The 13882-nt window shown below is 39.7% G+C and overlaps 1 protein-coding gene across 1 annotated transcript in view; it reads left to right on the top strand.

Annotated features, from left to right (window-relative positions):
* The window catches only part of LOC114653987 (vitelline membrane outer layer protein 1 homolog), a gene marked incomplete at its 3' end in the record, with an annotated part of 28565 nt that extends 17206 nt beyond the window's left edge, over positions 1-11359 (top strand). Inside the window, exons 2-4 of the mRNA XM_051922009.1 lie at positions 10522-10642; positions 10905-11017; positions 11215-11359. Coding sequence (XP_051777969.1) covers positions 10522-10642; positions 10905-11017; positions 11215-11359 — 379 coding nt within the window. The remainder of the gene's footprint in view (positions 1-10521; positions 10643-10904; positions 11018-11214) is intronic.
* Positions 11360-13882: the final 2523 nt, after the last annotated feature.

Genomic DNA, 13882 nt, shown 5'->3' with positions numbered 1-13882 from the left:
TACCAGTCAAGAAACGTTTTGTCCTGCTAGGCCTGTGACATTTGTTTGTTTAGCACCATTGAGTGTATCTTTTGTTTGGACTGTTATCACAATTACATGGGGATGACTGGATTGCAGTTCCTTGCAATGACCACAATATATATCCATCCATCCATTTTCCAACCCGCTGAATCCGAACACAGGGTCACGGGGGTCTGCTGGAGCCAATCCCAGCCAACACAGGGCACAAGGCAGGAAACAATCCCGGGGAGGGTGCCAACCCACCGCAGGACACACACAAACACACCCACACACCAAGCACACACTAGGGCCAATTTAGAATCGCCAATCCACCTAACCAGCATGTCTTTGGACTGTGGGAGGAAACCGGAGCGCCCGGAGGAAACCCACGCAGACACGGGGAGAACATGCAAACTCCACGCAGGGAGGACCCGGGAATCGAACCCAGGTCCCCAGATCTCCCAACTGCGAGGCAGCAGCGCTACCCACTGCGCCACCGTGCTGCCCCCACAATATATATATAAATGTATATATCTTATCTCCCCCTATGATGGACTGGTGCCCTGTCTTGGGGATTGTCCCTGCCTTGCACCCCATGCTTGCTGGGAAACTGTCCAGCCCCCCGCAAACCTACGTAGGATTAAGCAGGCTTGGAAAATGGTAAGATACAGTATATCTTACCTCTTCTTCTCAAACAACATTTCCTGATAAGGTTCGTTATGGCAGCAGGCCAAGCAGGTTATCCCAGACTTTTCTGACATCATCTACAGATTGCAGCTCTTCCTCAGGAATTCCCAGGTGCTCCCAAGCCATCCAAGAGATATAATCCCTCTAGCAAGTCTTAGGTTTGCTGCAGGGTTTCCGTCTAGTGACACATGCTCAGATTTTTGTCTTTAAACTCAGCTCCAATTTCACCACCATGGACTGATGCAGCAACTGCAAAACAGTTGGGATCTGTACACCAAAGGAAACCCTAAAAGGAGCAGAAAGCTCCAGACATTCTAGCTCCAAGCATCCACAAGATGCACAGGACCCACAACCATGGAAAAGTGACGATCCAGGCAGAGGCGTAGCTAGGGTTTTCAGCGCCAGGGGACAACTGAAGATTTTGCGCCCCTTCCTGTTTCCCAAAATGCAATGGGGAAGGGAAATTTGGCGCCCCCAGGATGCTGCGCCCGGGGACAGATGTTCCCCCTTGCCCCCGCCTAGCTATGCCACTGGATCCAGGATGGCATATACATATACTTTTTAAGTCGTAATGTATATTTTTATGACAAATTCCACCAGGGTATTTCAAACCCTTTGACCCATGATATTGGAAGTTTTTTCCTAAACCCCATGGAGGCAACACAGAGAAGGAATTCTGCGGTCACTGTTTAGAAATTAAGGATGAGCCCTTTAAGAAAGATCATTTCTCAAGAAGGCATACACTAGACAGAGTTCTGTAGGTAAGGCTACAGTTCTTTTTTGACTTGTGCTCCAGACGCCAGAGGTAGTTCTGGGGATTATCCCAGGAGTATCAACAAATGATGGCATAAAGTAGCTTGGACTTAGGAAATGATTACGTAGCAAAGACTCAGGCTGGCAAGTAGGTGGAGTGGCTAGTTCAACACAGGAAGATAAGACTAAAGCAGGGTCAGATTTACCTTCAGGGCATTCCAGGTGCATACTCAGTGGCCCCCACTCAATAAAACAATCAATCATCTGTGCAAACTTAATCACCCATGGGAACACCCCGATCCCATGTCCAAGCATGTCCAGGCATTGAACTAAACAAAGGGGACCAGGCTTGATGAAACAATTGAGTGACCATACATGTTGAACTCACTGAGGGGGAAACACTTGATAAAATGATCCAGTGTACGTATGACAAAATCAAAAGCAGGGAGACCTCTGTTCATAAAATCACCCAGGGGCCTGTAGGGGTGTTAATCAAGCATCGCACTGGAGTTGTCTAGAGATCAGAGAAGAGATTACCTTGGGTGCATGTGCACTGTATTTGTCATATAAGTATTGTGGTTTTGTATTTCTCCTGCTTAATTAACCTCCTACCCATTATTATGTGTTCAAATAAATTGATTTTTGTACATTTGCTCTAGGCACAGGTAGCACAGTATTTAAGTAAGTAAATGCTAATAGGATTCTCTAGAACACAGATGGTTGCACTTGTATTTTATTGCAAGTAAACAGATTAAGTGCAGTTTTTAGGATGTGAAAAATAAATATAACTGAAAAATATTTACCATGTAAAATGTAAACAAAAATCAAACATTTCCTGATTTCATTTAGGAGTTCAAGCTTGTTATTCTTCTACATTAACCTCTGGTTGCTGCATATGCCTCCCCAGACCATCACTGACCCATCACCAAAGCGGTCATGCTGAACGATGTTACAGAAAGCATAATGTTCTCCATGACATCTCCAGACCCTTTCACGTCTGTCACATGTGCTCAGGGTGAACCTTCTGTCCATCTGTGAAAAGCACAGGGCACCAGTGTTGGACGTGCCAATTCTAGTATTCTATGGCAAATGCCAATCGAGCACCACGGTGCCAGGCAATGAGCACAGGGCCCACTAGAGGACTTCAGGCCTTCAGGCCACCCTCATGAAGTCTGTTTCTGACTGTTTGGTCAGAGACATTCACACCAGTGGCCTGCTGGAGGTCATTTTGTAGGGCTCTGGCAGTGCTTATCCTGTTCCTCCTTTTCTAAAGGAGGAGATACCTGTCCTGCCGATGAGTTAAGGACCTTCTCCGGCCCTGTCCATCTCTCCTAGAGTAACTGCCTGTCTCCTGGAAACTCCTCCATGCCCTTGAGACTGAGGTGGGAGACACAGCAAACCTTCTGGTAATGGCATGTATTCATGTGCCATCCTGGAGAAGTTGGACTACCTGTGCCACCTCTTTAGGTTCCAGGTATCGCCTCATGCTACCAGTAGTGACACTGACCATAGCCAAATGCAAAACTAAGGGCAAAACAGATGAGGAGAGAAAAATGTCAGTGGCCTCCACCTGTTAAACCATTTCTGTTTTGGGGGTCGTTTCATTGTTGCCCCTCTAGTGCACCTGTTGATAATTTCATTAACACCAAAGTAGCTGAAACTGATTAACAGTCCCCTGTGCTACTTACCTGACCTGACCAATAGCCCAGACGTTTCATTGACTTGATGCTATACTCCAATTAAAAAAAAAAGTGTTCCTTTAATTTTTTTGAGCTATCCATGTTCTGGGAAGCAGTTTGTTGAATAGGAGCATTCCGCACTTCTTTCCATCATTTAACCATAGTTTCCATTTCCAGAATCACTTCCATCATTTACAGTAAGGATTTTTTTCAGGACTGTAAATATCGTTGTGTGGGGGTTTGTTTGTGGGGTTTGTTTAGTACTTTTTGTGTTTGTAAGTAGTTATTCTAGCAAATAAGGAACATTTTATATATTTGTGTGTTTGGTGTGTTTAATCTTTATGGGCATTTTCCTGTGTGTTGTTAATATTCGGGTGGCAGGGTGAAAATACGGCAGGGCTAAGGTGTTGGCCTGATTCTATCTGTCGCTCATTTTAAAAGCATAGCGGCTTCCTTGCTACGTAAATCTGGTGGAAACCTCTGCATGCGCTAGAAGCAGGGGGGTGGGCTACAATGCAGTTATGGGGTGTATTGATAAGGGAGATGAGACAGAGGAGAGGAGTCAGGTGAAGAACTTTGTTTCTTGGTGCAAACGTAATTGTCTGCAGCATAACATCAGGAAAACAAAGGAACTGGTTATTGACTTTCGCTGCACCAAACAGCCTCTATGTCCAGACACTATTCAGCAAGTTGATGTACAAGTGGTCCACTCCTACAAGTACTTGGGGGATCACATCAATGTCAGGCTGGACAGGTCTATTAACACAGAGGAGCTATTAAAGAAAGGCCAGAGTAGACTTATTTTTCCTACTAGATTGTGTTCCTTTAATGTGAGTATCTTCTACAACTCTGTGATGGCCAGTGCTATATCCTATGTTGTGGTGGTAAAATCACTTTAAGAGAGGACCACTTAATCAACCAGCTAACTAAAAGGGCAGGTTCAGTTATGGGATACATTCTGGACCTCCTGGAGATGGTGTCAAAGGAGAGAATGAAAACATCACTGAGTGCCATTATGAACAAAGCTGCACATCCTCTCTCTGACACACTAACATTGAGGACTTTAAGCTAATGAATTATTTGGCAGAAGTGTGTCGGGAAATACTATGGTGGCTCCTGTATACCAACAGCAGTACGCTAGTATGGTGTGTCACTGGGACTGGGACTGTCAAGTGATATGTTTTCATTCTTTTTAATTTTCTTTCTTTTTAGTCATTCTGGTATGTGTTCAGACCATATTGTTTGCGAATATATATGTATTAATCTATTTATGTACGTGTGTATGTATGTATTTAGTTGGTTTTTTTTTTTTTTCTGTAGAAAGCCAAATTTCCTCCTGGGGACAAATAAAGATCTATCTATCTGAAACAATAATGTGAAATATATTTTGCAAGTGGACCACATGCTATTACACTTGGACTTCCATTTACTCATTTACTGTGGAGCAAACAGAATTAATAAAGCAGAAAACCATTGTGCTATATCTACTAGGTGGGGTGGGAAGAAAGCATTTGTCCTCTGAAATTTCAAAAGTAAGAATATGTAATGTGTTCATTAGCTACTGATCACATTTTGTTTAGTGAGATGCCCATGTTATTCTGGTATGCTTGTAGAGTCTTTCTTCCCCAGTGCACCCTAAGTCCGAGTATGGATTCTGTGCTAGCAGATTGATCATGGACATGATCTTTTTAATTAACTGGCCTCAGGAGAAGTGTTGGGAACAACATATTTCACTCTGCAAAGGATTAAGGAGAAGATTGTTGTTAATGAAGAATATGACAAAACATAAGACCCATATATGTATATGCTGCATAAGAACGTACAGATCTAACAAATTAGTGTAATAGAAATAGTAGACACTCTGGGCTGATAAAGACAAAAAAGCAAAGTTAATGTGGTCAGGGTCCACAAACAATATCTCAGTTTTGGGTTGTAATGTTTAGTTCAGATGGCAACCTGCTTGAACAGGCTGACTGACACTTTATGGGAAATATCAGATATGTCTATACTTACATATATGGTGACATATGGTATGCTTTGTCATATTGTTTGCCAAATAGTAAATGTGTTGATTTATTATAATTTATTTGGCACAGATTATTTGTGTGGCACAATAACCTCCTCCTTAATTCATTTTGCAAAGTTTCTCAGCTGGCTATATGTTATATTAATGAGTGGTTATTCTTGGTAGATGACACTTTTTGTTCCATTTGTAGGTCTATCAAAGGAATTCAACTCGTGCAGTTTAGCATTATTATATCCTTCCACGAGGATGGACATGCACTGCAACATCTGATTCAATGGTGCAACTTCTAAGTCTTTTCCAGTGTGCAATGAGCTAAAGCAAGGTTGTGTCCTGGTACCTAGTGCCTCTTCTTTTCTATGCTGCTCCAGTATGCTTTCAAAGACTACACAATTGGCATTTGCTGTCACAACAGGGCTGATGGGAAATTGCTCAGTCCCTCTTGCCTGCATGCTAAAACAAAGGTCGTTGAGGTCTTTATATGTGAGATGATGCTGCTGCTTTGATGTTGCACATCAAAGATGTTCTACAATAACTTGTGGACCATTTGTGCTCTGCTTGTAAAGAATTCTGGCTAACCATCAGCTTGAAAAAGACTCACATTATGGCCCAAGGTGTGAACTCCATTACAAACATCTCCATTGATAGCTACCCCCTTGAGGTGGTGAACAGCTTCCCTTATGAAGGGTCAAAACTATCCAATTTAATGTATCCATTTAGAGAAGAAAGAATACAGACTGCTAAAACTACAGCTGTCATGGCCAGATTAAATGAGAAGGTGTGGAAAAATATCCATCTGATACAGTACACCAAGATGTGGATATACAAAGTCTGTGCATTATGCACACTCCTGTAAGGTGGTGAAATCTGGATAACATATGGTAGCCCGGAAAAAAGGTTCAGCAGCTTCCACCTACTCTGACTGAAGGCACATGTTACACTTTACTTGGCAGGACCGCTCAGCAACACAGAGATCCTTTAATGTGGTGGCATCTCAAGCATGTTCACTTTACTCAGCCAGATGGCTAGACCATGTACACCTAATGAAGTCTGGTTGTATCCCCAAATATGTGCTGAATATTCTCCCAGCTTGAAGACCACATCTTCATGAAACCGGATGGCATTGACTTCAACAACTGGGGGAGTATTGCACAAATCCAAACATTATGGAAGGCCATTATTGATAGTAGAGTGTAGAGAACACAGACCCAAAGGAGGACTCTGCTTACTGCCAAGAGACCCACAAGTTTGGAGAAAGATATTCTATTTAAAACACCATCGTCTTTCACTTGTACAGTAGTTGCTATGCAAGGGCCTGTCTCTGTAAAGTGGGGTTGTTCAGCCACTCAAGAAGTCCCAACAACTGACCTCTTTTTTCTTAGTGCTAATACCACTAGCTAAGTTTCCATCCAGTTTTTTGCGACGTTTTGTTATCGACAAACAGAATATACGTAAAAAAAAAGGGCGAAATTTGCTGTCTCCAGCCTGTTTCCATCAAACTGGCTTTTTATCGATAAAATGGTGTGCGTGATGACGTCATCCCCCCACAAAACGAACTGTCGCATAACTTTTGTTGTATCGCGAAAAAAATCTGCCCTTGAGCCGTTTCCATACATAATTTTGTGTATGTCGCAAATTATCTTCCTTTTGTTTTCCACGTTACACCCCCTCCACTAAACAAAGAAACAAAGAAATGGAGAGATTATTCAGACAGTTTTTTGAAATTTGCCACCTTACTGTTATTTCAGTTTCACAAATAATTGGAATTGTACATAATATCCGAAGACGACAGCAGAATGAAGCAGTTGCTTGTCTGATAGCCCTAGAGCTCGAAGAAAGTACCCCAGTGCGACGAAACCCACGGGTATGGGAGAGACGACGGAATAAGACCTTCTGGGAGGAGGTGGTGGAGAGACACTTAACAGAAAATCTCTGGCTGCAGCATTTTATAATGACACGGCCGATGTTTGAGATGTTGTGTGGATTCATCAGTCCTGATGTTGCGCCCATCACAGGTTGCCACCGACCACCGATTCCAACCCAAAAGCGGATTGCCATCGTCCTTTACAAGCTGGCAACCTGCGCCGAGTATAGAGTAGTTGGAGAAACTTTCGGGGTTAGTAAAACTACCATCCATCAATGTGTATATGCTGTGTGCACCGCTAATAAAGAAAAATTAATGCGGCGTTATATCAGACTTCCGACTGTAGCGGAGGCCAATGAAATTGCATACCGCAATTCCTTGGTGCATCTTGTGCCACAGATTTACGGTGCGCTGGATGGCACGCATGTGCCTATTCTTCCCCCGACGGAAAGCTACCGCGATTACATTAATCGCAAAGGGTGGCCATCTATTGTTCTCCAGGCCCTTGTTGATGACAGGTGCATGATACGAGACATTTGCGTTGGCACTCCTGGAAGTGCCCATGATGCAGCTGTGTTTGCAGCATCGGATCTGTACAGGTGAGCCTACCTTTCAACATCCCTTCTCAGTGCGATAACAACTGAATTAGCCTGCTTCCCTTAAGGTCTTTAATTAAAACTGAAATTTGAATTAATACAAAATAACGACGTTTAATCAAAAAAAAAACTCTCTTCATCAGACCATGAGAACCGCTCCGCCATTCTCGTTTTGATTGCACGTGATGAAAATAATGTGACACATTTATTTGCACTAAAGCCCTTTTTTCCGACAAAAAGTGTTTCCAATGTACTTTTTGCGACATCTGAAGTATCGGTATGGAATTTATGCGCTAAAGTTAAACGAAAAAATATTATGTCGACATGTACAACATTTTATCGATAATTAGCATTTCCATCAGCTATATCGGTAAAAAAATTTGAAGCGCTATATATTTTTTCGCAAAAACTCCTTGGATGGAAACCTGGCTATTGTCTCTTTCAAGATAGACATATGGATGCTGATATAGCATTTTAAAAGGGGACCTGAGCTATAAGACTTTTACAGAATTAAATAAAATATTAAATATCCATACATTTCCGGCACCTTGTTGCACATTTTAATTTTCTTTATTTTTATCAACATTTTACCCATGTAAAAAGCTTACATTTTATGTATAAACTAGCAGTGCTACCCATCTAAGACGGGTTGAAATCACTGCCTCAGTTATGATGCGCCCTCTTTTGGATTGACACCGACATATCAACCGGACGACACACAGACAGACACACAGACACTTTGTTGTATGAAGGTGGATTTTGCTTTACTTAAGAAAATCATGTTAACTGTTTTTGCTGCAGGGCAGAACCGGAAAAGAGTTGTGATTGACATCCAGAGTAGGTATGTCAACATGTGGAGTCCAGAATATAAGAGCGTCTGTGAGCTTTGAGTGACAAAGACCTGTGCTTTCACAAGGTGAGTTTTGTCTTTATTTTACTGGTCTTTTTAATCAACTTAACATTTTTTCCTTTTCCTCTTTCTGCAAGCCAAGATTAAATGTTTAGTGGAGTAAGAATTTGTAATGGAGGAAGTGTAAGGTTGGGAGGAATACAGAATGAACCAGTTAAAGAAGACTATTTAATAATTTATCTGATTAACTGAAATATCAGCTAATATATTAATAACAGTTACTGGTATTTTTATTATATGTCCCAGCTTAGACAATGTACCATTCTTGTTAATGCAGTTCTAAACAGATTGTAGAGAGTTTCCTCAGCAGAGATGTTTTTTGCTTGTCTTCCAGGTTCAGCAATGCATGGCATGATATATATTTGTTACTTACTCTCTAAACTTATTTAAGCAGATTTTTTTCATGATACAGAAGCAAATTGTAATAAAAAGTCATATCCACTGGATTAATGGAATGACATCAAGCCATTGATGTAAGAACTTGGAGGAGAAGAAAACATCCTTCTGCTTGTTTAATTAATTGCTGAGGTATTATGATGTCCTTGTTGTATTATTTCATTTCCAGAGAAAAGCCAAGCAAAATGACACCTTTTATTGGCTAACTAGAAAGATTACAATATGCAAGCTTTCGAGGCAACTCAGGCCCCTTCTTCAGGCAAGATGTAATCTTTCTAGTTAGCCAATAAAAGGTGTCATTTTGCTTGGCTTTTCTCTACATTCATAATGGCTAACACGGTACAACACCCTAGTACTTCATTTCCAGACAAAGCAAAGATGTTTTCAAACCACAATGGAGTCCTGCTTAGCATCCTTTGCCTTTGTGCAATCAGGTTTGTTCTTCTTTTCTGTTCACATACCATCACTTCAACGTAATATTTTGGGGACAGTCACTTCAGTCTCTGTACCCCAGGGTCCAGAGGGATTTTTTTATGTTTACTTTTAGGGTTTTCAAAAAATTACCATTATTCCTTTATTATTTAGATTATGTATTTAATTTCACATTCCTTGAAAGTTTTTTAAAAAAAATTGTATTGTATTTAAACATTATATCTTACAATAAGATGCTGGAAAAGAGCATCTCTGAATGGATTTTAATCATGTGACCTTCAATCTTACCACAACTCTTACTCAAGCCATAAATAGTTTGCAGCAAACAAACACACTGCTATAAACTATTGTGTAGAAGGAAATATATATATTGTAAGAAATTACCTATATGAAAAAAATCAGACACTTTAATCATTCATTAGTTTAAAGCTGCTTTGATAAACACAGGCGCACGTGCTGCTGCTGCTGCTGGAGGTGTGTGCATGTCGCATTGAGCAGGTTACATTTATGAGCTGACATATACGGTATGTTACTAAACATCCCTTATCAGTTGTCATTTTTTGGAAAGAATAAAATAATCTTAAAACAAGCTGTATGGCTAAATTAAAAATAAGCAAGGTTTGTCTCACATCTGCAGTCATTTCTGTTGTCTTGATTTGAGACTTATAAGAAATTAAGTATGTGAAAAATAAATTAGACACATTGACACACAGAGGCACAACTTAAAGAACAAGCTTGCTGGTCTCAGATGGGTTGTGTTCCCAAGGCCTTAGATAAAATATTAGTGTCACCCGATGATCATCTTGTTACACTCAAATCTCTCCTTCTGTGGTTGACCCTAACCTCCCATGCAGTTTCCCATCTGTCAGAGGAATGAAGCAGCTGGTGAATATGAACTAAGGCAAATCTGAGCAAGATAAAATGTGAGTTGAGGCCAATTTATGGTTAGCATTACAAATTAACCCTTAGTACTCAACCTTCAAGATTTTAAACGATCAATAAAGCCCCAACTCCCACACTATCTACATCACAAACACAACACAGTGGCTATAAGAAGACTGTTGCTTCTGATGGATGTGAGACTCTTTGGCACAGTCATTTTTCAACTGTATATTTTGAGGGTACATGAACTAGCAGGGTTTTGTCATTTGGTGCACTTCAGTTTGTGTTCTTTTGTTTAGTTGCACAGAGGTCTTTGGATTGTCTTCAGTAATCCGTGTGAGAAATGGAGGCCAATGGGGCGAGTGGCAGTTTCGTGAAAATTGTCCTAATGGATGGATTGCCTATGGATTTGCTATGAAGGTAAAGTAGTCACTGAATTTTCAGGATGTACAGGTATTTACTAAATGCAAACATTGACAGAATATGAAGATTGAGAAAGGACCTGGAAATATTCCTGTTAATTTATAGTACTGACTTTATCTTGTTTCCATAACTGCCATTTTTTAGATATACTTTACATATTATTTCAGTTCTTGAGTAGTATACAGAATGTCTGATATTTTTGACTGTCGTATAACAAAAAGTAATTAATGATATTTCTTTTTTCTCTTCGATACCTTAGGTAGAGGCACCCCAAGGAAGTGGAGATGATACAGCACTGAATGGAATACGGCTGTTCTGTAAGGCATCAGAAGTATCTACTGATACATTTAGTATTGAATCGGAGAGTGGCCTGTAAGTTACTTCAGTCATTTTTTAAACCTTTCCTATCTTGGTTGTGCTTTATGGTATTTGATTTAAACATTTTATTCCAACTAGTCACTATCTATAAAGTTTTGCACTGATGCTTTAGTTTTTATTAGAAAAATACATTAGTGCCCGCAGTTTATCATTCAAAGGTGGTTAACTAAACTTTTGAAATTTCCTTGCAGGTGGGGCACATGGACAGAACCAATGTGGTGCCGAGAAGGTTTTCTCAAAGCATTCCTGTTGAAAGTGCAGCATCCTAAGATGTACGATGATGAAACTGCAGCCAACGACATCAAGTTCATATGCTCTGATAAGACATTAGCGAAGGTAATGATGGAAGGAACATGGCGCGATGAAAGTCCTGAATGTGAAAATGGCATCTCTGGTATTCAGACAAAGGTGCAGTCACCACAAGGACATGGAGATGACACGGCTCTGAATGATGTCCGTTTTTTCTGCCACAATCCCTGAGCCTGCACAGAACACCTTAGTGGCTTGTTGAGAAGGGGTATTAATATTTACATGATAGCAATATTTAAACTAATATAATGCTTTATGGGTTAATAGGGTAAACATGTTTAAGGAGTTTTTTTTGCTGTAAATATCCTAGTTACTATAATGATTAAATAAGCACCTTACAGCATTAATGTTATTAAAGGAATAGTTCACTATTTTTCAAGTCAAAGTTATTTCTTTACAAACACGCCATATATGCATTTGCCATGTGAAACTGTATTCTAAAGTTAAGCACTTTCTCTACATTTAAATAAAATATCTTGCCTGCACTAGGGCTTTACATTGGGTGCTATGGGGTACGGAGGAAAAACACCAATATTATGAGATTCATCCATTTTTAAAGAAGACCAACTATGTGTGATACCTCAGCATATGAACATTTCATCTCCCCTGGGGAACGGTCTCCTCTCAAAGGACCAAACCACAGTAAACATTTTGTGCCATGTGGTTGCTTTTGATTTGATTTACTACTGTTTACTTTTGTTTATGTGTGAACTCTTACAAGTGAATAGAAAATGTATCCATACCACTAGAAAAACAGTACATGGAACATGCCATAAAATTATGATTTCCAGATCTCTTTCATTATCACAAACAGCATCGGAAACATGGAAGGTGCTGATCAATACTTGACAACTGTCCTGGCATGAAAAATTAACACATTTGGCAAGTTTTTAAATTTTCCTCCGTGCCCCATACCCTCTATTGTAAAGCACCAGTGTATATAAGATATTTTTTTTAATTTATAAGAAGTATTTCACTTTAGAACACAATTGTGTGTCACAAATACATATACTGTATATTATGTTTTTAAAGAAAAAACCTTGACTTGAAAAATACCAAACTTATCCTTTAAAGCAAAATCCAATGCAACAAATAATCTGTTTAAATGCTTAATAAAGTATTCTGTGGACCCTTCTCCATCCCTACTAATGGTTGACTTCCTTCAATCAGACATAAAATGTTAAGAGTATAAATAAGAAGATTGTACTTAGACATTATGTTTCATAGCAGACAATCTTAAATCTTAAACTTATCTGAATTTCATTTGTCAAAAATAAATGTATCTCTCAGCAAAAACTCCATCTATTATCTTTACTGATTTTGGATTCTCTGAGTGTGTTTGAGTTTGTGATTGTGCCCTGTGTTTCTAAAAATCTATAATGAATTTAGTTGGGATAAGAAAAGACAAAAAGTCTTGTCCTGGATCAGTGATTACAGCCTGCATATTATCAAAATTTGCAAAATCAGGTAAGATTATATTCTGTAGCAGAAGGAGGTACTCTCACCGTGACCACCAAATCTAGCATAAAGCCAAATAGGCCAACACGATCTAGTATAAAATAAAACAACACTGTCCGTGTGTGTGTGTGTGTGTGTGTGTGTGTGTGTGTGTGTGTCCAGTCTCCATTTGAAGGTCCTTTTTATCTCATCCTCAAAGTTGGGTTGATTGGTGTGTCCAAAAAAGGCGAAAGTGTGGGTGTGCATGAGTGGGACCTCTGATGGACTGATGCCCTGCCTTGTGTCTTGTGTTGTTGGATGATCTCCAGAGCCCCACAACTCTGAAATAGAGTTTGAAAAGGTTATGTTACAAGAAAGCAAATGGTTTTACTTTTTAATATGTATAACATAATATGAGTAGCATTTACTACAGCTTGACTAGGAATAGTGCACAATTTAGTTTCCTCAACTACAGTAATGGCCTATAAGCGTGATCTGTTAAACTGGTCCAATACACCTGAAAAACAAACATTAATGCAGTTAAAGGTTTTTTTCAGTCCATAGGATATTTAACATATGAATTTAAATGGTGCTCTATCATGTTTCTAAATAATAGCATTGCTTAGAAGACTGCTTCAGAAGTTTCACAGGAAGTGAGATTTGGCACAGCCATTTTTCAGCTGGAGGGTAAAATGCAGACACTGGGATTCTGAAGCAAATACCAGTCAGTACAAAAATGGGCTGCTATGGCAATGATATACTTTATGAGAGGATTACAAGAGAAAGAAACCGGTTTTATTTTATTTTTTTAGCAGGAAACTGAAATAGTTGACAAAAACAAAGCATACAACATAATTTATTTAGACTTTCAAAAAACCTTTGATAAAGTCTCACACCAAAGATTTACTCTGAAACTAGGAGCTCTAAGTATCAGAGGTAACCTACAAAACTGGATTTCGAGTTGGTTAATCAGCTGGAGACAAAGAGTGCAGAAAAGCAGGGCCGTCTTAAAATGCAGTTTAATGTAAAAAAGTGAAAAGTGCTGCATGTGGACAAAAGGAATGACAATTCAACATACAAGGAGGGAGACACTGTCCTGCAGAAAGCAACCTC

The sequence above is a fragment of the Erpetoichthys calabaricus genome, unplaced genomic scaffold, assembly GCF_900747795.2.
Source record: "Erpetoichthys calabaricus unplaced genomic scaffold, fErpCal1.3, whole genome shotgun sequence".
NCBI classification, from domain to species: domain Eukaryota; kingdom Metazoa; phylum Chordata; class Cladistia; order Polypteriformes; family Polypteridae; genus Erpetoichthys; species Erpetoichthys calabaricus.
The sequence above is the reverse complement of the archived record's forward strand: the minus strand, read 5'-3'. Positions and strand labels throughout refer to the sequence as shown.